The sequence below is a fragment of the Sciurus vulgaris genome (genome assembly GCF_902686455.1).
Source record: "Sciurus vulgaris genome assembly, chromosome: 6".
NCBI classification, from domain to species: domain Eukaryota; kingdom Metazoa; phylum Chordata; class Mammalia; order Rodentia; family Sciuridae; genus Sciurus; species Sciurus vulgaris.
In genome coordinates, this window is record NC_136466.1 from 105990540 (window position 1) to 106016409 (window position 25870).

At 38.3% G+C, this 25870-nt stretch overlaps 1 protein-coding gene across 1 annotated transcript in view; it reads right to left on the minus strand.

The window, feature by feature from the left end:
* Nucleotides 1-772: 772 nt before the first annotated feature.
* The window catches only part of CMYA5 (cardiomyopathy associated 5), a 92919-nt gene continuing 67821 nt past the window's right edge, over nt 773-25870 (minus strand). Inside the window, exons 8-13 of the mRNA XM_079145038.1 lie at nt 24477-24623; nt 22783-22930; nt 8300-8433; nt 6781-6880; nt 4589-4762; nt 773-1636 (exon numbers count right to left, since the gene is read on the minus strand). Coding sequence (XP_079001164.1) covers nt 1390-1636; nt 4589-4762; nt 6781-6880; nt 8300-8433; nt 22783-22930; nt 24477-24623 — 950 coding nt within the window. The 3' untranslated portion in view covers nt 773-1389. The remainder of the gene's footprint in view (nt 1637-4588; nt 4763-6780; nt 6881-8299; nt 8434-22782; nt 22931-24476; nt 24624-25870) is intronic.

The following is a 25870-nucleotide window of genomic DNA, read 5'->3' on the forward strand; positions in this document are numbered from 1 at the left end:
AAAAAACTCTAAAATTCATGTGGTTGTTGTAACTGTTGTTACTTTTTAAAATTGCTTTACATTCCCACCAAAAATGGGAATAATGTAATAATGACTAGTGGTGGCTGATTAGGCAAAACCTGAAGATAACACTTTCCAGGCCTGAAAAAGTGAAGATAACATTCTCTGTCTACCAAGCAGCCAGTAACTTCTCCAATTTCATGAGGAATCCATCTTTTCAACAACTGATCCAATTTGAAGGCAGAGTGGGGGAAGGGGCTCTGTGGATGCAGGTACAGATCCAGTTTGGATTTTCTGGCTATTAAACAACAGATTTTAGAATACATCCAAAAAGTAGGATGTCGTTTCTTAATTCAAAAAAAAAAAAAATAGCTTATTCATAATATTAAGAGAAAACTACATATATGATCAAAGCATTTACATTATGGAGAACAAGAGCAGTCATCTCAATGTGCATTCTAGACTTATCAGCTTTGCACACATACTTTGGAAAGATTTTGAGAGATTTCAGTATTATATTTTAAAATGACCTGTCATCTTTTTTAGTAAAATGTGAGGAGATTCCCAGCTTCTGTATTTGACTTTATAGTCAACTGTGTGGACTCTGTGGGCTGAAAGTTTTTCCATTTTAAAACATACTGTGTGTAAAATTCTCTCATGGAAATCAATAGTAGCATAACCTACTGAAAAGTGATGGATATTTTCTCTGCATTATGTCCTGGTCCAAAGATGCCAGACCCATAAGTTTCATGCGGTAAGTTCACACAACATGTTTTGTTTTATAAGACTCTAAACATTTATTTAACAAAATGAAAATTTCTAATACCTTGCACTTTTCTACACTTAAAATTCCAGGGAAATGAGACTCACATTCTACTGTATACAATATTACAAAAGAGTTCATTATAAATTTAGAACAGCTATAACACTTTCTCTAATGATTAGAATTCATCATCCTTTAGTGAAGGAAGGTGACATTTTCTTGTGGAAAAATCCATACCTTTTTCAGAGATGTGTCACTAGCACAACCTTTCCTTCAACTCCAACCTGTCCATCAGAGCATTTCTTTTACCGACAACACAGGTGGAAGTCCACTTCTCTAGTCAGTTCCCAGGTCAAGAGAAATTCCTTTTAATTTAGGAAAAACTCAAACATGTGAACCAAAGGGTGGAGGTTGTCTTAATTCATCCTCTTTACTCACACACTGCTCTATAAAGTCAAGGTGTTCTTGGTGGATTTTCTCATGTGCTGACTGCCATGCATATAGCTATCATTAATGTGAATGCGTGAGAGACTTTTGAATAATGTGTAGCACCCAAGAGAAAGAACAACAGACCCCCAAATTTGAATCCATGCTCTTGCAAACTCTGAAAGCCAAGGATCAAAGGATCACTTGTGCCTTACAGAATCTGGGGGCTCTATCCCCAGGTGCAAAGTACATTTTCCAGGCTTCTCCAGGGCAAAGGCAGGGTGAACACCCTCATTAAACCTGTGCCTCACGATGAAAAGCAACTGTCCACTCTCGGCATTTATGAATAGAAGTCTCTGGTTGTTGTAGTCCAGCAGAATGCCCACTCTGGCTGGACGCTCCGTCACATGAACATCACTCACAATGCCACTGTAGAAAAATGTGTATCTGAAATAAAACAGAATGGGAATCTTAAAACTTGGGAAAACTTGAAGAATTTGATAAGGCGACTCACTGGTAGATAGAAAACCATTTTTTTTTTTAAGTTATAGACTTCAATTTAAAAATAATGAGTTGCAATAATGTGATTCCAAATACTTAACCAGATTCCTGCAAGATGCTAAAATGCATGGCTCATCTCAACAGACGAGCATTTTTAATAATTTTGCTCCTTCTGCATTAGGAGGCAGTCCCAGAATAGCCAACATATGCCTCCCTTGTGATTTTTCTCAACATTCTAATTCTTTCCCAGCTGCCCACATGTTTTAACTACCGCATTCATGGTGTGTCACTCTTTTGAATAAAACTCCTTTGAGGCTGCCATGTATTTTAAAAAGTACTGCATGCCTGCCTTCCATACAATATATTCATTTTACAGTTCTGCCAATTTATAGGTAACTTACATAAGGGCCTTTATGAAGTTTAAGAAAAATGTCATCATTTTTGCCAACTTCATGCTTTGTATGTGCTCCCCCAGCCCCAAACCAACTCTCCATTCCATCTTGGTGTTTTCAGCATCCTTGCAGCCAGAATCAGTTGCCTTTGATTTCTTTCTTTAGTTCAAATACATTCAGTTCAACAAGGGTTCCTTGGGCATATATGCATATCCAGCACTTCCGAGGACCTCTGGGGGACATGAATGATTACAGAAAGGTATCCTTGCCCTCTGGAAGCCCACATTGTACAACACAGGCAGGAAAAAAACTGTTACCTAAAAAGGAATAGGGCTGAGAAGCCATGTCAGGGCATAGTATCTTCAAATGTTTACTCAACACATTTAATGCACCTGTTTTTGTTGTGAAGGAAAAGGTTCAAGGCCAGACAGAGGAAGAAATTGCTGCAGAAAAGCATAAATGCCCCAGGCAAAAAAAATGGGGGTTTGATCCCACCAATCTTAGAAACTAAGAGTGAGGCCCTGACAACAGGAGAAGGGAAGGAATGAGCGATGGAAGAGAAGAAAAGAAGTGAGAGAAAATGATGTTTAGAAACACTTTCCAGTTGTCACTTGTAGAACAACATGGAGTGGGCAGAGACTAGCAGCCAGCGCACAGGCAGGATGGCTGCGATAAAATCAGTAAAGGAGGTGAGGAAGGCTTGGGCTAGGCTGGCAAAGTTAGGAACGGACAGGAAGAAAGACTCTTCACATCTCCCTTCCAACTATGACATAGTAAAGCCCAGATTCCATGTGAGCAGAATCAAGAGTAATCTAGCTTGGGTTAAAATCATTAAGCCAGAAAGAGTGAAAAATACAGGGGGGTCTTCAGCAGCTTCTCTCCCTGCACCTTAAGTCCTCAGGTTCTCTATACTGAACCCTCGGAGCAAGAAATGAAGCACCTTAGGCTGACCTCACTGTGCTGTGGCCAAAGAGGTCACTGTCCTCTTCCTCCCAGCATCCCCCACTAGGCCTGAAAGAGCCAAAGACTGAAGTTGTAGGTTGAACTTGTCAAAAAAATATACACTATATTTTCTGTCTACTAGAAATTTGTTTGGAGGCTAGTCTTTGGTTTGGGTTCTTATGGGTTATTGTGAAATTAATACTTAGTTTTGGCTCCAAATTGATTATAAACTCTGCATTTGAGTGATTTCAAATTCTGGGCAGGGGCTGAGTCCTTAAGCATGGCACAGCACTGAATATCAATTAATCTTAATTGCTCTAACTTGATGAAATGTGACTTTAAATAGTGTTTGGAGATGGTGTCCTTATGAACCTACTCAGAGATTCAAACTGTCAAGTAGGATGCAGGGAGAAATGTGCAGCCAAAGATATGCAAAATCCCAATCTGTGGGCCTTTTCTGGGAACTTGCAAGCACTGAAGACTTCCTTTTTAAAGTCTTACATTTGAATAATGCCTCCCATTTGTACACTTTACAATGTCAAAATGCTTCCCTATACCTAATTTCATGTGATCCTCACAACCCCAAATGTAGCAGACCAGGCATTACTGTTCCCTGCTGAGACAGGAAAAGCATAGGAGGCATGCTCAGAGATTATGGCAAGCACCAAAAGGAGTCTAACCAAGGAGGGAGCCAGGACTAAACTCAGGGTTCTGGCTCCTACTTCAGCGCTCTTTCTATTGGACAATGCCATGAGCATGTTCAGATCACAACATGCTTGCCCTCTCTCTCTGTGACTAACACAGGTTCATGGTTTTTTCACATCAGCCAACCAAACAATATGAATAATATAGACCAGGGATAGACAAACTTTCTATAAAGGGACAGATAATAAATAAAGCATTTGCAGGTCATTCACTTTCTGCCCCTATAGTGCAAAAGTAGTCACAGATAATAGATAAGTAAGTGAGCATGACTGTGTTCCAATAAAACTTCATGTACAAAAGCAGGCAGAGGGTCCTATTTGGTCAGTGGACCATAGTTTGCCAAACCCTGTTATGGACCAATGCCAGGGGAGTGCTGGGGATCCACTTCTTCCTCCTTTAAGCATCATCCTGTGGTCTCCATCTACCTGGGTGAGTTTAGAAGGAAAAACTACCACGTAGTTTTTCCCTATCTCTTCCCTATCTCTTAGTCTATGAGCTAATTGGGAAGACACATATACTTCCCTGATTCTCCAAGACCCAGTCCACCCTGCATGGAAGGAAGGCTGGCCCAGCCAGGGCTCTAACAGTTGGGTAAGTCCACTTAATAATAAGACTCAATATAAGGAACCCTCTTGCCCACAAGATTATGATTATGAAGATGCTCCACATTCTTTAAAACCAACTTCCTCAGTAAGCAGAGGAATATTTTAGTCTCCATATACTTGACTCTTGTCTTTTTTAGGTAGCTCAGAACTTGGGCAGGAAAGTGGGATCTTCTTTATTAGGTCCCTCAGAGACCCCTACCTAGACCTATACATGACACTTGAATTAAGTGAGGAGAGGCAAGGCTCTGGCTTACCTCTGTGGCTCAGAGCAGTGCATGTACCATGAGGTCTCTCCTTGTCCCAGAGCCCCAGCCCTCACAGCTGAACTGGAACAGATGCCAAGTCGATAAGCTGGGCAGTCTGTGACTGTGGTTTCCCAGTAATGTTGGCCACAGGCAGGTAGCTCCTCTCCCAGCACTGATGGAACTCTGCAGGCAAAGTCGATCACATTAAGCTTAGCACAGGAATCACCAGTCTTCATTTATGAGTTTCAAGAGTCACACCTTCACACACCCTTTGGCAGAACTCTATCTTTGCAAACTGCTGGAATTTGAGGATATTCTCTATTCATTGTGCTCCTACCAATGATCAGCCAGCCCCAGAAATTCCCCAAACTCTCACCATGTTTTTGACATATGTCCACTGTCTCATAGAGATGCACATATGGCACACTGCATCTCTCAAGAGAGCTGGAAACCAGGAAATAACTAGAATAATGGTAGAAAGAAAAGAAATGGCATAAACTCTTCTATTGTGAAGAGGCAGGAAATACAAGGAGGGGCAGGTGAGGACTATGACTTGCAAAGTTTTCTTCCAAAACTTGCAAAAAAGGAATCTCTAATATCTTTAGCAACGAGTTTCAGTTTCCACTGACTTCCTTGGGTGGGCACAATAACCAGAATAGTTGAGGCTCTTAAATGGCAAGACTGCTGGGAGACCAGATCAGAGCAGGGTATGGAATTGACCAGGTCTGATTAGGGGGCTTTGCAGAGACTGTGGTCCCCATTCTTTATGACTCTGACCTCTTGGATTGGAGTAGTGCCCCTGTGAAGTTTGTTAAAGGCCTCTTTTTTGTCTCATCCTATTTTTATAAAACGTACATCCTAATGGACCAAAGCACTTTCTGCTGCTGATGGGTGACCTTGTTTGCATGAATTGCTCCGTTTTGCTTGGAAATGGCTGAGACAGCAAGGAGGCATTTTTAATTTCAGCAGCGTTAATATTCAGTCAGCACCTCTCCCTCTCCCTTTAACAGATGAGAAAATGATGAATGCAAGGGAATGTATTTCACTTTCTCATGTCTTTACTCAACAACCTCATTTGAGAGAAGTGGCTACTGACAAGCCCTCACTCCCTGAAGCAAAGCCCTGCTGTCTGATATTTATGAGCTAATTTTTAGGTTAATAATAAATAAATAAAATTCCATAAAATACATTATACTTTTCATCAATTATTATCTATGAACTCTTGCCAACCTCCAGTACATTTCTTTTCTTTTTGGTTTTTTGAGAAATCCAAAAAAGACAGAAAAGTTCAACCTATTTCTTGAAACTTCTTTTTTCTCTGAATTCACTCGTGAATATTTTTAGCACCCATGATGTTCCAGGAGCCATGTTAGATTGTGGGGATTCAAAGATGCATAAGACAGGGCTGTTGTTTGACAGTTATTCATGACTGAGTGGTTGACAAATGACTTCACAAGTTCTTAGTCCTTTTATACATATTAAGGTCAGAAGGTGCCAGGGCCCAGAGAAGGATTGGCCATTTCCAGGAGCAGGTGACACCTGAGCTGTACCACAGACAGGCAAGAAACAACCTGAGAGGGAGAGTGCAAGTCACCACAGGCTGCCAGGGACTTTACCATGAGCTCTCGCTGGCAGCCAACCGCTGGCACATCAGCCTCTCAGCAGCTTATTTCAAAAGATGTTCACATACCTTCTCCCATTTGGCCATTCTGACCCTCATAACAATCATGAAAGGTTGCAGAAAAATTTCAGGGCCATCACCCCACCCTATTCTGTTTTTGGTTCTTTTCTTTGATGCTACTATAAAGGGCAAGATTCTGTGGCCAGAACTAGGAACTCAATAAAATGTCTGTCTATTCTATTCTTTATCAAGTGGTTGGTACAAAATCTAGTTTGCTATTGAAAATGATAGAATTATTAACTGGACTCTGGTTTTCACTGAAACAGAGATAATACTCAAAACAGCCAGTGTTTTAACCCAAACTGTCTGTGCTTATTTTCCTAATAACAACATTGAGACTTGCTCCAAGTTATGAACTCTCACCGCCATTTTCCCCTTCCTAATAAGCCACAACAGCCAGAGGGGTGTGTACACATTGATATTCAAACCGTATCAGGCACACTCATTAAACCAAGAACACATGCAGGGAGGCCACGCAGAGGCAACTTCCAGTACCATTGTGCTTTCTTCCTCTACTTACTCTCTTAGCCGTCTCCTCTCAGTGAAGCTGATCACTGTCCCATTTGAGGAAATCTGCAGGGCAGGATGAGCTGTTTCTCTCAACAAGAGAAATCTGGTTCCTGTGGCAGTTAACAAAATAGGATGATAATATTACCACAATGGCAACAGCTACACCAAGCTCCACATTTCAGACCTAGTCTCCCTTTTCTCTGCTATCAAAATCCCTTGCTCAGTGTTTTCAGATTCACAGCTGAAATGTCATTTAAGATAAGGCATTAGTGGATGCCTGGCTGGTTACCTCTACCTGGTGCTGCAGGGATATCCTCATCAGTGTGTCCTGTGCTAGCGCTCGCTCTGCTGCACAGAGTGTGCTCCTCCGACCAGCAGCATCATATTCCTGGAAACTAGTTAAAATGCAGAATTGCTAGCCCCATCCCAGATCTCCTAAATCAGAAGATTTGGGTGCACAGTAAAATTGGGGGTGCTCTGGTTTAACCTACAGGAAGGGTTCTAATGAGGGAAGATACAGGTGCCATATTGCAACTGCAAGGACAACATTCCTGCATAAAGCCCTTGAATCTTCTCTCCCTGAACCCCAAGCTGGCCCTCCCTAACAAACAAGCAAATCACCATACACAAGATTTTACTGGTTAAACAAATGACTTAATGTGACTCCCTCAATCTTGTGCCATCTCTAAATCTAGGATAAGATAACAAAATGATCACTTTTCCATTCCTCACTTCCTTTTCACAATAACTGAGACTAGTCAAACACTTTGTTGGCATCTTCTGGGTATTTTTCCCAAAATGCCATTGAACAGTTTTATGATTTGAGTTACTCATCCATTCATTCATTCATTTAACAAACATTAATTAGCACAAACTAGAATAAGCAGAACAAGACTGGAAACTTGCCAGGCCCAGCAACTCGGGAGGCTGAGGCAGGAGGATCACAAGTTCAAAGTTAGCCTCAGCGATTTAGTGAGGTCCTAAGCAACTTAGCAAGACCCTGTCTCCAAATAAAAAATAAAAAGGGCTGGGGAAAAAAATACTGGAAATGTCTTCACAGAGTTCACAGTATAAGAGATTAGGAAGAACCTATTCCACCACACATACACATGCACGTGTGTGCCCCCCCTTTCTCTTTCTCTCTCTCTCTCTCTCACACACACACACATACACACACACGCACCATCCACAAATTACAACACATTGTGAGACACAAATCATCTGGAGAGATTTCTAAAACCACAAATATTCACACCTATCCCCAGATCAATTAAATCAATTTCTCTGGGAGTGGGGCCAGGGCATCAATATTTTTTAAGCACCCTGATTGATTGCTAATACCAGCCAACCTTGAAAACCTCTGAATCAGAAAATAAAAGAAACATCTTGATCTCTGACCAGTCTTGGGACCTTGTGACAACAGCACTGAGAGCAGGTTAGGACTTTTATGAAGTTTCCCTCGAAGACTTCTTCTCTGGGTGGTAGAAGAAAATGCAGAGATAGCTTGCTATGTATGAAGGAGAAAGTACCTCTGGTGGAGATGAGAGCAGCTTCACTCTGTTCACTTGTCCCAAATGCATTAATGGCTCTCACATAGAAAAAGTAATTGTCATTGGGTTGGAGGTTAACTTTTAACTGGAGTCCTTTAATTCCAGAGAAAGATCTAAATACAAAAGAAAAATAATTTTTAATGCCACGTGCTTACTGACTCATTTAATTTCTGCAGTAAAATAATATTTTTATTGATAACAAATAATTTATTTTCTTCTTCTTATGACCAGGGTGTTAGCAAGACAGATTATGTATAATGACCATTGTCCACTAAGATTACTTTATAAAATCACTTCTATTTTTGTCAGCTTTTGACCAGAATGTATCTTCCAGAATGCTCTTTGGAACAGAACCAGACATCTTTAAAAAAAAAAAAAAAAATCTGAAGAAAGACCAATAATTTTATGGTTAATGAATCTCTGATTATCTCATTAACATATTCCAAATGTGGAAAACTTGGTGTGAGTAATGATGATTTTGTGTGTTTATCATGCCAAAGTCACCAAAGTTAATAGAAACTGCAGATCTTTAAAGAAGACAATATATTTTATTTATTTACTTTTTGAGGTGCTGGGGATCAAACCCTGGGCCTCACACATGCTAGGCAAGCACTCTACCACTTGGTTACACCTCCAGTCTGACAATATCTTTTAAAGCAAACAATCCTGGGCAGTGGGTGGGGGAAGTCCCTCAAAGTTTTCCCCTTAAAGTTATTCCTACATCATTCATTTAAATTAAGTGCTGGTAGTGGGATTTAGTTGGCAGTGAACTTGGCAAGTATACCACTTAAATATAAGTAGAATTGCTGAATTTGAAGAAGGAGCTCTCTGAACTTGCCAATGAGCTGGAATAGTTTTGAGCTTCTTTTCCATTCTCTTTAATCTGCTTGATAATATGGCCTAGAGCATAGATGAAAAAAAAAAAAAAAAACCCACAAGCCTCTTTCTTTAAACCTCCCTTTGGAAAAGCCTAAAGAAGAGTTACAAGCTGGGCTTCTTGCTAATGAAAGAATCCCTAGCCTGGCTGCTAGAGAGCCAGAGCCCTGTTCTTAGGAGATGTGCGCTGGATGGTAGTCAATGAAATAACAGCACGATTGCCTTCACGTTCACTCAGGAGAGTGGGGAGTTTTGTTTCTTTATTGTTTCTTTTTCTTTTTCCTCTTTTGTTGTTAATGAATGTACCACAAAAGCATTAGAATCAAAGAGTGGTTTTTGTTTTTGTTTTTGTTTTTTTCAGAGTATTTCTACTTTTATTGACTTAATTCATATCTCAATACTCACCTTAGAGAGTAACATGGAGAATCAGAAAAACGTTGACTCAGCAAACTAATATAAAACTTCTTAAAAGCAAACAATCAGTATGGAATAACATTCCTCCCCTGCCCCATGTGTAGAATTATAAAATTCACTGTTTGGTCCTCACAAGGAAGGGGAGGGGATCAGGCGGGGCCTATCTGTGTTATCTGCTTTTTTTTTTTTTTTTTTGGTGCTGGGGATCGAACCCAGGGCCCTGTGCTTCTGAGGCAAGCACTTTACCAACTGAGCTATCTCCCCCAACTGAGCTATCTCCCCAGCCCCTGTATCTGCTTCTTTATGCCTGTGTCTGGAAACGTCTGTACAAACTTCAAATTATATTGTTTGCTATTTCTGAAACTCTCACCTGATCAGGCCCTCCTTAGAGAACTATCTTTAGAAGTACTGAGGATGGACGGATGAGCATGAGCCATGTGACCACTGGCAACTATCTGCAGTTAGTTAATGGAAAACCGTGTTCTATGACTGAGAATGTAATTCCTGACTAATATATACAATATTATTCTAGAAGATGTATTGCTTATCTTATTTAAACTGATAACTAAAATGTTTTAAATGAACATTACTTATAATTATAATAAAATTATTGTCTCAATAAGCATACTCAGCCTGAACTGAATTTCAGACTTCATTTGCCCATTAAATAAATATTATGGATCACTTGTAATGTTTTCACACTCTGTCTCTGCTTGTCACCCTGAAGCCTGAAGGGGAAGTGGCAAGGACAGATAAAGAAATTTTAGCTCAAGATACTAGACGGAACACACTGGCTTCAAATTGTAACGATGAAGCTGTTAAATACCAAGTATGCTGCTTTTTAGTGAAGTATTTGCTTTTCAGTCATACAAAGTCTGCCAAGGAGGAAATTCCATATTCATCATTGACCACATGCTGTGTCTCACTACTCAGCTAAAAAGCAAAGGTTTACATGACACTGAAGTATAAATATAAGATGAGGTCCTGTTTTCAGTGTGTGAAACAGGTCATGTAGGTTCAACAAATGCGTATAAGGCACTCACTGAATCTGTAAAATAAAAGCAGTAGGCACAAAACAGAAGTAGTATGAAACGTGGTAATGTTTTATTGTTCACAAGTTACCATCTCAAGTACCAAGAACAAAAATGAAAAAGATCAGATATTAATGGCTCCTTGCCATGTCTATTCATCCCATCTGAATTCACTCAGATGTCACCAAAGTTTTCATGTCAGTGCCTGCTTTTAGTCAAGTGAAAATAAAAATTTTTGAAATCTGTAATCTGAAGAGTGGTGCCCTTCTATAGATTATGACTTTTTTATTTCAAAAACAAAAATTTATAATCCAATAAATCCACATGACTCATAATGAGTTTTGCCTAGTTTGCATTAGAATTCAAGTTCACAGGATACCCAAACTGAATACCCAAAGTGATCAGATCGCAAATGGAACCACAGAAGTTGTCAGTGCTTAATTAAGAAGGATTTTAAGCCAGTAAATAGTATGGTTGAGGTGTGTGACTATAACTGAAAGTCTAGAGCCCATACAAAAGACAATTAAGAAATGACCCAAATGGTCACACTTTGGGGCTTAAGTGTGAGACTCTCTCTAAAAGTGCCATTGTGCAGTGGAAAGAGATAGCTTTATGTGTGGATATTCCAGAGATGTAAGAACCAGGAACACCTTGAAACCCTGATGCATCAGAAAATGAGCAGATTGTTGGTGGAACAAAGCACAAATGGGGCTGAAGCTTTAGGCCTCTGTGCTTGGCAGCTCTTCAGAGGACTCTCAGCCTGCTCCTCTCTCCATCAATGGGACAAAAGACCTTTATTAAGCTCCAACACTGTAAAGCAGAAAGACATAACTTACAAGAGACCTGCTATTTCCTCAGAAGCCCAGAGGACTGCCATGTGCTTGAGACACTGGTCTCCTCCTTGATTATTTCAGAGGGCAAACAAGTGGCTAGAAAGCTGACAAATGTTCAATGTAAGAAAAGCCTTTCAGATATTAGTAGATTAGAGTGAAGGGAACAGGAGGAGGGAGAAGGGTAGGCAAAGGGGGAGTACTGGGACTGAATTAGAGCAAATTATATTCCATCCTTTATAATTATGTCAAAGTGAATCCTAATGTTATGTATAACTAAAAAGAAAAAGAAAGAAAGAAAGAAGAGAAAGGCCTTTATAGTTCAAGTTCTTTCACTCTGTAGTTTTTGCAAGGAATAACTAGGAAGTTTCTGCCACTGACCATGGATAATAGGGGAAGGATCATGTAAAGTGGGCACTAAAAAGTATCTTCAGAAAGTAAGAAATCATTAGGGACATAATGCATATGGGGGAAAATTACTGAAAGCATTGAGTTAGATATATGAGATTAAAAGAGAAACTGGGTTCCTATACTCCAAAGACAAACCAGCAGGAAGAGAAATTAGGAAAACCATTCCATTCATAATAGCCTCAAAAAAAAAAAAAAAAAAAAAAAAAACACTTCGGAATCAATATAACAAAAGAGGTGAAGAACTCTACAATGAAAACTATAGAACACTAAAGAAAGAAATTGAGGAAGACCTTAGAAGATGGAAAGACCTCCCATGTTCTTGGATAGGCAGAATTAAAATTATTAAAATGGCCATACTACCAAAAGTGCTATACAGGTTCAATAAAATTCCCATCAAAATTCGAATGACATTCTTCATAGAAATAAAAAAAATCAGTCCCAAAATCCATTTGAAGGAATAAAAGAACTACAGTAGCCAAAGCAATCTTTAGCAAGAAAAGTGAAGCAGGAGGCATCACAATACCAGACCTTAAATTATACTACACAGCTATAGTAACAAAAATGGCACAGTACTACCACCAAAGCAGGCAAGAAGACCAATAGAACAGAAGACACTGAGAAAACCCACATGAATATAGTTGACTCATACTAGACAAAGGCACCAAAAACATACATTGAAGAAAAGATAGCCTCTTCAACAAATGGTGCTAGGAAAATTGGAAATCCATATGTAGTCGAATAAAATTCAACCCCTCTCACTCTGCACAAAACTCAAAGTGGATCAATGGTCTGGGAATTAGACCTTCAGAGTCCCTGCACATACTAGAAGAAAATGTAGACCCAACAATTCAACATATCAGTTCAGAAACTGACTTTCTTAACAAGACTTCTAAAGTTCAAGAAGTAAAATCAATAATCAATTAATGGATGGCACCAATCTCAGAAGCTTCTTCATAGCAATGAAGAAGAAGAGCATGAAGAGAGAGCCTACAAAATGGGAAAAAATCTTTGCCACCCGCACCTCTGATAGAGCATTAACTTCCAAGATATATAAAGAACTCAAAAAACTTAACACCGGACAGATATCATTACCCTATGTACACGTATGATTACACAAATGGTATGAATCTACATCATGTACAACCATAGAAACGAAATGATGTACACCATTTGTTTACAATGAATCAAAATGCAGTCTATACCAGCACCAAAAAAATAAAAATAAAAAATAAATAAATAAAAGCACAATATAAGAAATTTCACAAAATGCAGTCTATAAAAAATAAAAATATAAATAATTTTAAAAATAAAATGGTTAAGTGATAAAAAAAAAAAAACCAAAAACCAAATAACCCAGTCAATAAGTGAGGGAACTGAACAGACACTTCTCAAAAGAGGAAATACAAATGGTCAACCATATATGAAAAAATGTTCAACATCTCTAGCAATTAGAGAAATGCAAATTAAAAGTACACTGAGCTTCCATCTCACTCCTGTCAGAAAGGCAATTATGAAGAATACAAATAAGAGTAAATGTTGGCAAGGATGTAAGGAAAAAGGTACATTGTTGGTGTGACTGCAAATTGGTACAACCACTCTGGAAAGCACTATGGAGATTCCTCAAAAAACTAGGAATGGAACCACCATTTGACCCATCTAGTCCATTCCTGGGTATATATCCAAAGGATTTTAAATCATCATACTATAGTGACACAGTCACATCAATGTTTATAGCAGCTCAGTTCAAAATAGCAAAGTTATGGAGCCAACCTAGACACACTTCACAGAAGAATGGGTAAAGAAAATGTGATACACACACACACACACACACACACACACACACACACACACACACACACAATGGAGTATTACTCAACCCTTAAAAAGAATGACTTTATGACATTTTCCAGTAAATGGATGATCTGGAGACTATTATGCTAAGTAAAAGATGCCAGTCCCAAAAAGCCAAAGGTTGAATTATGTTGCTGATATGTGGAAGCTAACCCACAATAAATGGGGGGGAGGGGAAGAATAGATAGTAGATTACACAAAGGGGAATGAAGGGAAGGGAGGGAGAATAGGAAAAGGAAAGTCAGTGGAATGTATCTGACATAATTTTCCTATATACAAATATGAACACACCACAGTGAATTCCATCACCATGTATATCCACAAGAATGGGGTCCTAATTAGAATAAGATATATTCCATGTTTGTATAATTATATCAAAATGGATTCTATTGTCATGTATAACTAAAAAGAACCAATTTAAAAAGAATTGGGAGATAAGAGATAAATTCATTATCACTTGCAGATGATAAGACTGTTTACCTAGAAAGCCCAAGAAAATTAGCAGAAAAACCTCTTACATAATAAGAGAATTTAAGCCAGGCCCAGGGGTGCATGCCTGTAATCCTAGCAACTTAGGAGGCTCAGGCAGGAGGATCACAAGTTCAAAAGAGAAATCTCAGAAACTCAGGGAGGCCCTAAAAAACTTAAAAAATAAAAATAAAATAAAAAATAAAAAGAGCTGAGAATGTAGCTCAGTCCTTATGCATCTCCTGGTTCAATCCCCAGCACCTAAATAAATAAATAATTCAGTAAGGTGGCTAGATATGGAACTAATACAAGAAATCAAAAGTTTTTGTATGAAAATGACAATATGGAAAATAAAACAAAACAAAATAAATTATGGACAACAGTGACAAACATAAAATTTATGCTTGTCTAATTCATTTGAAGAGCATTTTTCAGATGTTACTGAGGGAAAATACCCAAAAGACGAACAAAGGAAAAGGCACATCGGTTCTTTGATAAGAAAGTGCATCACAAAAATTTTAATTCTCCCTAAGTTAAACTATAAATTTAACATGATCTCTAAAAATAACAAGTTGTTAGGGCCAAGTGTAAGAGAATGTACACAGGTTGATTCTAAAGATCACATAAAATACAAACTAGCAAATATATATATTTTTTAAAGCCATGAAGGGGCCACCTAGCCTGCCAGGGATTCTAAACTATAAAGCTATAATAATAAAAATAATGCAGTATGGAGACATAAATAGATGAGTCAATGGAACAGATTATAAAGTCAAACACATAATCTCCTGAATACATGCTTAATAATAATGATAGAATTTCAAATAAAGGAGAAATGATAGGTTTTATTGTTATCGAAGAGCAGGATAGTCATACTAAAATAAAGTTTGATATCCTACTTCCTATTCCTACTCAAATAAATTCCAAATGATAAAACATCTAGTTTAAAAAATGAAATTATCAGCTATTATAGAAAAACAGGGAGAAAAAAAAAATATATATATATATACATATAGAGAGTGTGTTTGTGTGTGCAAGAGAGTGCAAGAGAGAGAGAGAAAGAGGGCATTTAAAAATATTACACTAAAACTAAGAGCTATTTTCAAAAGAGACTGATAAATTCAACCATATTAATATTCAAAATGCATGGCAAAAAATATCAAAGTTAACTTCCTCAAAAACAAAAAAAGCACTTCTACAAATCAATAAGAAAAAATGCCCCAATCTAACAGAAAAAGAAAAGGTAAATCGAATGAACAGTTTATAAAAAGAAAGTACACAGCTCTGAAATGTAAGAAAAGATGTTCCATCCAACAATAGAAATGTATGCTTAAACTATAATAAGATTCTATTTTCTATCAAACCAACAAAGATTGAAAGTTTTATCATACCATGTATAGGAAAAGTTATGTATAAGCCAAGCATACTTATACACTGCTAGCCCAGTGTCAGCTATATCTATCAAAATTTAAAACTCAATATCTATCAAAATTTAAAATGTACATGCTTTTTAACCAGTCATTATACTCTGAGAAATTTATCCTACAAGTGTTATCTGCACGTGTGTGGAATTATATATGTACCTGGTTGCTCACTACAGTATTGTTTATGAGAGCAGGAGATTGGAACAATTTAAGTGTCTCTCAATTGGTCGAATAAATTAAATTATAGCCTTAAAACAGAATACAATGAAACGTTTTAAAAATTGAGTCAGTTCCAAATGTATTGATATGGGATACTTTACAAGGCAAAATTTTAAGCAAGAAAAGCAAGATGGTTGGAATATATATAATATACTACCATTTGTTGAAAAACAAATACAGGTTGGAAGGAAACTAATTTTCACTTATTCTTTTCTCTATCTTTTGAATTTGTGCCATAAGTACCTATCCAAAATTTACCCAGAATCGATTAACTTACTTTAAGAGCTATAGTGCCAGGTCAGGAAGAGTTTAGGAGTTGGTTAAATGTGTTTGCAGAATCTCAATGTGCACATTTGTTCAAACCCGTAAATGAGCTTCCTTTTCTATACTGCCATGTTTAACACCTGGGTCTGAGCATGCTTTCTCCCCAGGGGAGGGGGCAGTCTGTGTACAAACAATATGGAGGAACCCAGTGCCATGACTCCTGGAAGCAGCCTACAGATAGTGCTGTCACTGCCAGTGCACAACAGATGGTTAAGTATGAATTGTTTTTTAAAAACACAGTTGGCTCTTACTGGTATTCACATTGGCAACACCAACATCCAGCCAGTCAATCAACACCATTTACTGTGAACTGTGAACAGAGTACTTGCTGGGCCCTATAAGACCAGCTAGTGAAGCAGTGCTTCCTAATCTATCCAGGCTTCTTACAGTCTGAACTGGGATCTCTTAAGAGGGGCCTGTGAGTCTAAATGTTTACCAATCATTCCACTTGATTTTTACGATGAGTGAGGTTTGGGAAACACAATCATAACATAGTGTGAGGTATGAAGGGGTAGAAAGGAGAAACAAGAAAAAAGAAAACTTGAGAACATAAGCAATGTTAAATACAAGAACAAATAGTCAAATAGTAATGGCTATTTGAAGCAATTTATAAAACCTTAACTAACTATAAATGTGGAAATTTTGTTTAAGATGAAAATTTTTGGTTAAATCAGGATTAAGAAGAAAATTTTTATATATTAACTTCCCTTTTTAAGAAAAACTTGGTCAATAAAAAATTTTGAACAGAACTATTTTTCTTTTGTTAGGAGAGAATATTATGCGATGGGGTGTTAATTAAATGTCACCATTAGTTCATAATAGTATTTAAAAAAATGGGGACTGAATGCTTATAGCCATGGGATTTAATCTTTCCTGTAGTTAGAATCTCTCATAAAATCAACATGAGCCAAAGGTTCCAGTAGAAGGAGACTGGGATTTTGTTTTCTCCATAGTTACCCTCCAAAGCCTGAACCATACCATTTATAATTCAGGCAGAGGCTCCCAGGAGCCTCATGACACTCATTCCTCTGGATTCTCTAAGCTCTCCTTTACCCTCCCTGGCCACATATGCGGACAATTACTTTAGGCCCCCACTGGACTTGCCCACACAGAACAGTTATTTACCATTAATGTTTCCAGATCCTGATTAAAATTAAAAAAGATCACATAGAAAATGCTTTTGCATCTTTTGTAAAACCGCTCTTAAAGACAATCACTATTATCTTGTTCAATAGCCCTTATATAAAGATCTACATGAAAAATTCATCTTAGAGCTGAATGTCAAGAAATATAATTGTCTTAGTGAAATGTTGTGCTTCCTTTTAGAAAAGAGATGAATTATGTAATCTCTTTCTTCTCCTTCTTGCTCTCTCCCCCTCTCTCCAGTTTTCACTTGAGCTGCCAGGAAGTTTAGATTTGAATTTTATGTTCCATTGAGGTACTGTGCTTAGTCTGTGCTTTCTGATACAGTCTCCTCAACCCTGAGTTATTATCTGCCTCTTGTTCTTTACAGGGTTGTTTTAATGGTTTTGTTATGTCTGGGTTTTCTACTGTAAACCACTTGAATACTTTTGGAAACTGACACAACATAAGTTGGAAGTGAAGGGACAGGTTGGGTTTCCATTGATTGAGATTTTACTTACAACCAGGAGGTGCATGAAATTTTAAATGATCAAAGTCAAATTAGATTCAGTTGGAAAGAAAGATTTCATTCAGAAAAAGCCAAATACCAAGAACGTTGGAAGGGGATCATCTTCACATAACTCACTTTCTCAACAACTCCTTGCAGACAGATATTACAGCTTGGATCAAAAAAACAATACCATATAAAATCTGTGATTAGCAATTAATTACTCTATGAATTTTGTCCAGTCATGTCAATGGCCCGCCTGTCATCCTGTGAAGCAAGCATGGAGCAGGTCATAGCCCTACAAGCTGGAAGCAGGAGGAAGATGATCTCACAGACTCAGCACCTCTTCTAGGGATGCTCACACTGGAGGGTGACCCGGGGTGTGGGGGTGGTCCTCCTGGCCCCACAACCTCAATCAGTGCCAGGGAGCAGGAAGCTCACTCTCAACTACTTTGTGGAGTATTGAGTCTCACAGATTTGTCATTCAATGCACAGCTTCTCTCTGCACGGCCCACACAGCTAATCCCTGTACTATATTTCTCTCAGTTTTCCCTCCTCCACCCACACTTCTGCTGACTTCTCTCCACACAGGAGAGACAGAACAGCTGAGGAAACAGCAGAGCGGTGGAAAATTTTTGAAAGTGTTTTGAGCCCACCCAACCTGAGGAGAGCATTCAAAGAAAAACAGGAAGAGGGTGAGTAGGAGCTCCCTGGGCCCCCCCACACAAGCAGAGGATTGTCACTCCCGCCCACCCCCAGTCCCAACAGGGGCCAACTGCTGGGACCAAACCTCAATGCCCACATGCAAAACTATGCAAATTTTTGTGAGGATTATGGAAGGGAGGCAATTGCTCAGCTATTTCAGACACTGTGTCATGGAACTTAAGGGCACAGTAGGCTCATTTCATTCAAACACCTACCATAAGAGTTCAACCAACATCTTTGGTCTTAAATTGGAATATCTAGAGGCCATCATACCTGCAGAATGAATGCCGATCTGAAGGTGGATATGATTCTGTTCTGGCAACCAAAATTAGAGTCCATAATCTAAAGGACAATCAATGCCCTCCCTCAGTGAGTGAGTGTGTGTGTGTGTGTGTGTGTGTGTGTGTGTGTGTGTGTCTGATTTAATATTACTCATCCTTTTTCATTTCCGTTCAACTTCTCTTCCTACACCAGACAAGAGCTTTTAAGGCTGCCTATTTTTTCAGGGATTGGAGGTGGAAAAGAGCTGGGAACTCAGTCTTTGCTCCCTTTCTGGCTAGAGATTCCAGTCAAGTGACAGACAATAAGTACAAAGACAAGAGGAGATTGGCAATCCCATACACTCATTCATTCATTTACTTATTCTGTACATCCATAAGTTCCCCATCTTCACCCACTTTGTGGTCTAGGATCCACTGAACTGAGCCACCTCAAAAAGAAGAAATCTTTGATCTGCCTTACTTCCTTCAGTGACCTCTGGATCAATTTTTGAATCTGGTTTAATATAGGGATTTTCCAAGGAACCTAGAACTTGTATAAACATTATATGACCAAAGAATAAGTAGGATTGCAAATGTTTTTCTCTATAAGTAGCCATAGAAATGTTTCCAGCCCACACATTAAACTAGTCCTATCTCCTAGGTAATATCTAAGTACTAAAATTAATGCATTCACCATTCTTCTCTACTTTGTTGGCACAAATAATTCTTTTTCAGATTATCCTCAAAGCTGACCTAACTTTTTTATGGTCAGTATTATGTATTTAATACTAATTGATATATTTAGCCATTCAGGTAACACATATTCATAGAGTAGCTACAGTATGCCAAGCACTGTCTCATTCATTGAGGCTATGATTTTGCATAAATGATCTCTTAAAGGAGACAATAAGTGAGTGGAATCAGACAACCCTTGTCTTAATGTTCTTTCCAAGAGTGAAGAAGAAGAAATAGAAGAAGGAGGAGGAGGAGATTCTAACAATGCAAAGAAAATAGGAATTGTTTCCATTTGATAACTAGAAGTGATCAGTTTATGGTTCTTTATTTATGAATTCTACTGTCTCACTGGTTCCCTATAGCTAACATCTTATAGATTGAGCTCTATAGATTTTAGCTGACTGGTCCATATTTTATAGTTTTGAAACATCAGACCCTGAAGGGATATTTTAAAGTTGGTTGTAAGGACCAAATGGGTCAGGAGACCTAAGATACATGGTTATTTACAAAAAGCAGAATTTTTCTTTCCATCCTGAATTCTTAGATTGGAGAACCAAAGACATAAACAAGTCTTGTAGTCCTGGTTCTCTGAGATGAAGGACAAACCCAGTGTGTTGAGTCTGGCCTCTGTATAAGACTTCAAGGCTTATACAGGAATGAGGAATGGTTTTGATTAGTGGATTAGCAAAAGACTTGGCAAAAAAAAAAAAAAAAATAGGGTAATAATCTGTAGCAATGAAAATTTTGCTTGCTTCAAAAACTATCTATTGTCAGATTCAGCAGAGATCCAAAGACTGGAAAGCCAGCCCTGGACCATGGGTGGGACACACCTACTCCTGGCACTGAAGGGTCTTTGAGCACATAATTGGAAAACAGCTCCATCTCCAACACAAACTCTAAACCATCAACAGGGTATGTGAATTTTCCCTTAACTTCTACATTTGCTGGATATATCTATCTTTGTTTTGTTCTAAACTATTAACTATGTATAAGTAGTAAATAGAATTTTCAAACAGAATAAACAATAACAAGTTTTATGTTTCAATAAGTTCTACTTTGGTTTTGATGAAATTGGTAGATGGCCATTTCTGCCCCCTCTCCCCCGACGTGGTACTGGAGATTAAGCCCAGGGCCTTGAGCATGCTAGGCAAGTGCTCTCCCGCTATGCTATATCCCCAGCCTGGACTCACCCTTTTAAAATAGTTTTAAAGTCCTTAGAATGATCAGGCAAAGGGAAAACTTCAATCAAACAAGATTTGAATGGTGGTACATTCTCTTTTCATATCTGTTTTTCATGTGATAAAGGAAACTAAAGATGCATAGTAACTCCCATTTGTCAGGCTGTTGAGGTGTGTCAACTAAACCTGTGTAATGAAAGGAGTTGACAACTAGAGGTAAGAATAAGACAGAACTGGGTATGAATCCTAAGTCCAAACTCTCATTCCACCACTTAACACCTCGGCCAAATCATTGATGTTCTCTGAGTCTGATGTAACAGAAATCATTGCCTACCTCACAGGACTGTTGAGAAGTTAAATGAGAGCAAGTGAATTCCTGGCACATTGAAGGCCATTAGTGGACACCACTTCCCTTCCTTCTCCCCCTTTCCTTCTCCCTATAGCCATGTTTATGAGATGATATCACAGCTCCCTCAGAAAGATGGCTGCTAGGTTCAAGTTTTCCAGATTTCTGCTGATTTAAGAATCCAACTGTGCTGATATGATTTATGCAAATGACAGTTGGGCACAGGTGCCACAACAGAGATGAGTCATTTCACAGCATTCCTTAACAATCTGATCTTGCTTCAGAGTGGAAGGACTTTCCTCACTGATGGTGGGAGAAACTGCTCTGAGATCCAGGCACTCCTGAAATAAGATTCTCATAGCATCAAGAGGACTTTGCAGGTAAGGTCCAGGAGTCCCCTACGTGATATTACACAAGTTAACAGCTTGAACTTTGAAATATGACAAAATGAAATTTGGATCCTGATTGCCACTCACTAGCTAAGTAATCTCTCAAAGTGTCTCTCCTAGGGTGCTTGTAAGGATTAAATGAAACAACATACACAAAGCATTTAGACCAGTGATAGGCACAGAGGAAATACACAGTAAAATTCAGTGATTCATTCTCTCTCTCTCTCTCTCTCTCTCTCTCTCTCTCTCTCTCTCTCTCTCTCTCTCTCTCTCTCTCTCTCTCTCTCTCCTGGTCAGAGTTCACCTCTCAGTTATGTGTTGATTCCTGAAGCCTGCCTTCCAGCAGTCAGCACCTGAGCAGAAATGTCTATTGCACATTTCCTACGATCTCACTTCTGCTGCCTATATCCTTCCCCTATGTACTCTACCCAATCCCAATCCATCCTTTGATCACTATTTTATGAAGCTTGTCTTCGACTTGAAAGCACTATAATTAATGCCCAGTCATGTGAAACCTCACACCATAACTAAATAAATAGCTGCTGATTGATCATGAAGATCATCAAGAGCTTAAAAATACACTTCATTAAAAAGCTACCTAATTTCTTACTATTATTCCTAATTTCCATATCCTACCAAAATAGTTTATCTCAGTAAACTTGGTAAAAAAGAAAACCAAAATATCTCTTATCAAAATATGAATATTAGTAATAATATTGGTTTGTGAAGTTGTTCTATAGCCAGGACTTTGAAGGTTAAGGAAACACCACTTCGGACGTGAGCTAATGTTTACCAAATGGCTACTGGATACATGGCTCTTTGTTGATAAATTTTGCCTTCATCGTTTTAGTGAGAGAGCTTCACATTTCTTTTTTACTAGAATAATCTGTAGATTCTTCATGTTCTTGGAGAGGTAGGTATGTCTCTGTGATAATATATATGTAATTAGCTCCTTTATGATACTAATATATCATGGAAGCATTCAGATTTACATTATACACAGTGCACTATTAGTTTCTCTAGTTAGGTACCTATTCTGATAGAGCTAGTAAAAAGTGCATAAAATATGCATAAATTCTATCTAATGACTCAAGTTAAATATACCTCACAGAACATTCTATCTTATTAAAATTCATATACGTATTTCTTACAAGGGAGTTATTATTCTGCATTATAGCATGTGTTTTATTCCAAACTTGAAGTTCATTGATGAATAGTGATGGAGCTGCAAATCAAGTCAACAGCTTAGTTAGCTCAGCAGGATTTGGGGATGCTTTTCTCTCTTGGTGAACTTAAGTCCAGAGTGTAGCTTAGGACCTGAGCCACTTCCTGGGGCTCTGGGCACTCTCCCTTGTGGAAAGGTATGCTTACCTGAGGCCTTCCCCTTCAGGAGAGTGCTGTCTGCAGTACTCCAGAGTGTAGGTCTCCGTGGCCTCTGGGTTAGCAGGCCGCCATCGGATGGTGGCCGTGTTCCAACACACAGTACAATCCTCAGCACGAATCACAGGGATTGAGGGTGCTGCAGAGAGAGAAGAAGTCATTCATGGAGCAATGCCAGCTCTGCTTCCCTGTTACCTGGAAAGAATTCTTAGGCATGATTTTATTTTAAAATTTTTATCAGAAAATTTATTCTGGTCTGAAAACCCAAAAGAGATTAAAATTTATATTATGAAAAATATACCTCCTCTGCCTTCTAAATTGCCCAGTTCTCAACCAGTCCAAACAGCCTCAACATTAACTTCCTATAAATCACACCCTAGTTTCTGTATACATCTACTATGCAAGCAAATAAAATAAAAACGCTTGCCCCTCTCCTTTCACACAAAAGTTAGTCATGATCTTGTTCCCAGCATGTTCTCAATAAAGATCTGTTTTAAAAAGAAAGAAGGCAGGGTAAAGGCTAATGAGTAGGAGTACCCTCTTTCTTGCCTTGAGGCAGTCTATTGTGGAGACCCGCTGCAGCCCCATGTGGAAAGATTTCATCATGATGTATTCCTGCCTGGTGGAATGGCAGCACTTAAAACATTTTGGGTTCTCTGTTATAGTTTGGATCTTGAATGTCCCTCAAAGGTTTATGTGTTGAAGGTTTGATCCCCAAGGAAGCAGTGGTTAGAGGTAAGACTGGAGAAGTGATGGCGTCGTGATAGCTCTGATGTCAATGGATTAGTCCACTAATGGATTCACAGCTGATTTTTTTTTTTTTTTTTTTTTGGTGTGGGAAGTAGGAGAAACTTTAGGAGATGTGGTCTCATTGGAGGAAGCAGATCACTGCGAGTGTGCCCTGGAAGGGTATATCTTGTCCCTAACCTTTCCCTCTGCTTCCCAGCTTTGCTCTGTGATGCCCTCCCACCATGAGGTTCTGCCTCACCACAGGCCCAGAAACATGGAGCCAGTGAATCAAGGACTATAACCTTTGAAACTGTGAGCCAAAATAAATCTTTCCTCCTTTAAGTTGTTTTTCTCAAGTATTTGTCACAGCAGTGAAAAGCTAACAAAGTCTTCCAGCACTAATATGATGACACCCAAACTTCTCAGCTTAAAACATAGCCTCTATTATGTTAGCCTATCTTGCCTCGTGTCTTTCCTTATTTTTAAGTCAAAGAAATGATATCAAACTACTAATAATGTCCCACACACTCCATTCTGTTTCCTCCTTTGATGTCTCCCCTCATATTCTTCTTCAAGAGGAATATGCTTCCTTAACACATGACTTCCTACTGATCCTGTGTGGCATTTTGTGCAGGCATCCACTCTAGGACCCATTCCTCATCCTGCCCCTCCTTTGGCTGTCTTGGGTACCTCTCTGTCGTGCTCACATGATAACCTGCACACAGCTGGATCATGGCTCTTACAAAACATTGCCTATGATCTTCTGTTTCTCTATCTCCCTCACTGGACTCTGAGCTTCTTGCAAACAGAAACTCAAGTCTTACTCACCATCGTATAATTCAGCACTTTACCCAACACCCCAAGTAACAGATGCTTCATAAATACTAGTTGATTGCAAAAGTCTATGAAGAATTGAGTCTGTGAAGCCTCTTAACACAGTTTTACCATCACCTTACCTGTTCTAAAAATTGCTCTTTCACTGGGCAAGCTACATCCAGTAAAGTTCACAGCCATTACCCACACTTGATAGCAACGGTCAGGTTCCAAATCTTCAAAAATGCAGTAGCTTTCTTTCACTGTCAATCTGTATTCTTCTACCAACTCTAGCATAAAACACAATCAGAAACTCAAGGTGTCTTACAAAGTTGACATTATAGTTTTTGAAAAAAAGTAGTGTATGATTTCTTTCAGTGGAATAACCAAACCATTATCATTATTATAACCTTATAGATATCATTGTGATAACTAGCTCCTAAGAATACATAAGAAAGCAATAGCATTTGAAAAAGAGGCATTTAGAATGACATAGTATTATTCGTGAACATTTATCAGAAAATAATATCATATTAGTAAGATTCTGAGCTTCTATACCACAATTAAAATAACTTATTTCAATAGCAAATATTAAAATTGCATAAAGCTTATGTTAGCTTAAATCTCAGTAACACATTCTCAAGAAAATTCCTAAGAACCAATACCAGCATTTCATAGGAGCATATAATAAAAAAGGACAGGCCTGTGTTTTCTAAACATAAGATGTTACAAAACATTTCTATGAATTAGTAAAGTATGTTCATATTCATGACTTTCCAACTTTCAAACCCTGGTTTCTTCTTAGAATTTCAGAATTCTCTAAACTAGATCTTTCCATGATTTACAGAAATATGTAAATAACTGATGGGTCTTCATTCTTCTAAGAAGTACTTTGTTATATCAAGACATTTCCTTTTTAAATTTCAGTTATTTCAGTAAATGTTACTCAATACTATTCTGAACACCTGCCCTATTGATTCAAACTGATTATTTTTACTGAAATTTTCTCTCCTTTAAAAAGAATTATTTTCTTTTTAAAATTATCCTATGGTCATTTCAGTTATCCTCCCTTACTGAATGTCCCATCTTTAAAATTCCTTCAGTTAAAGGGTCTTGGGTAGAAATGGTACAGCACTTGCCTAGCATGTATGAAGGCCTCTATACTCAGCACCACAAAAAATTGATAGATAGATAGATAGATAGATAGATAGATAGATAGATAGATAGATAGATAAAAAATAAAACCCTCCAGTTAAGAATCCATATTGTTTCTTTAAAAAAAATTTAGGAGCTTGTCAAGTTAGCAGGTCTCTTCAATTGCCTCTTTTCCAGTGTGATGTAGTTCAGGACAGATAGTTCAGTTAAAAAAAAAATAATGTCCTAAGGACTAATACACTAAAAAACACTTTCCCCAACCCAGAAATTGTGACTGTAGTTTTCACTGCAATCGCTCCTTAGGCCTTTCTTTTGACTATGCACATAACATACGTTCCTGGAGACCTTATCACACATACCATGGTTTCAGAGCATACATTCA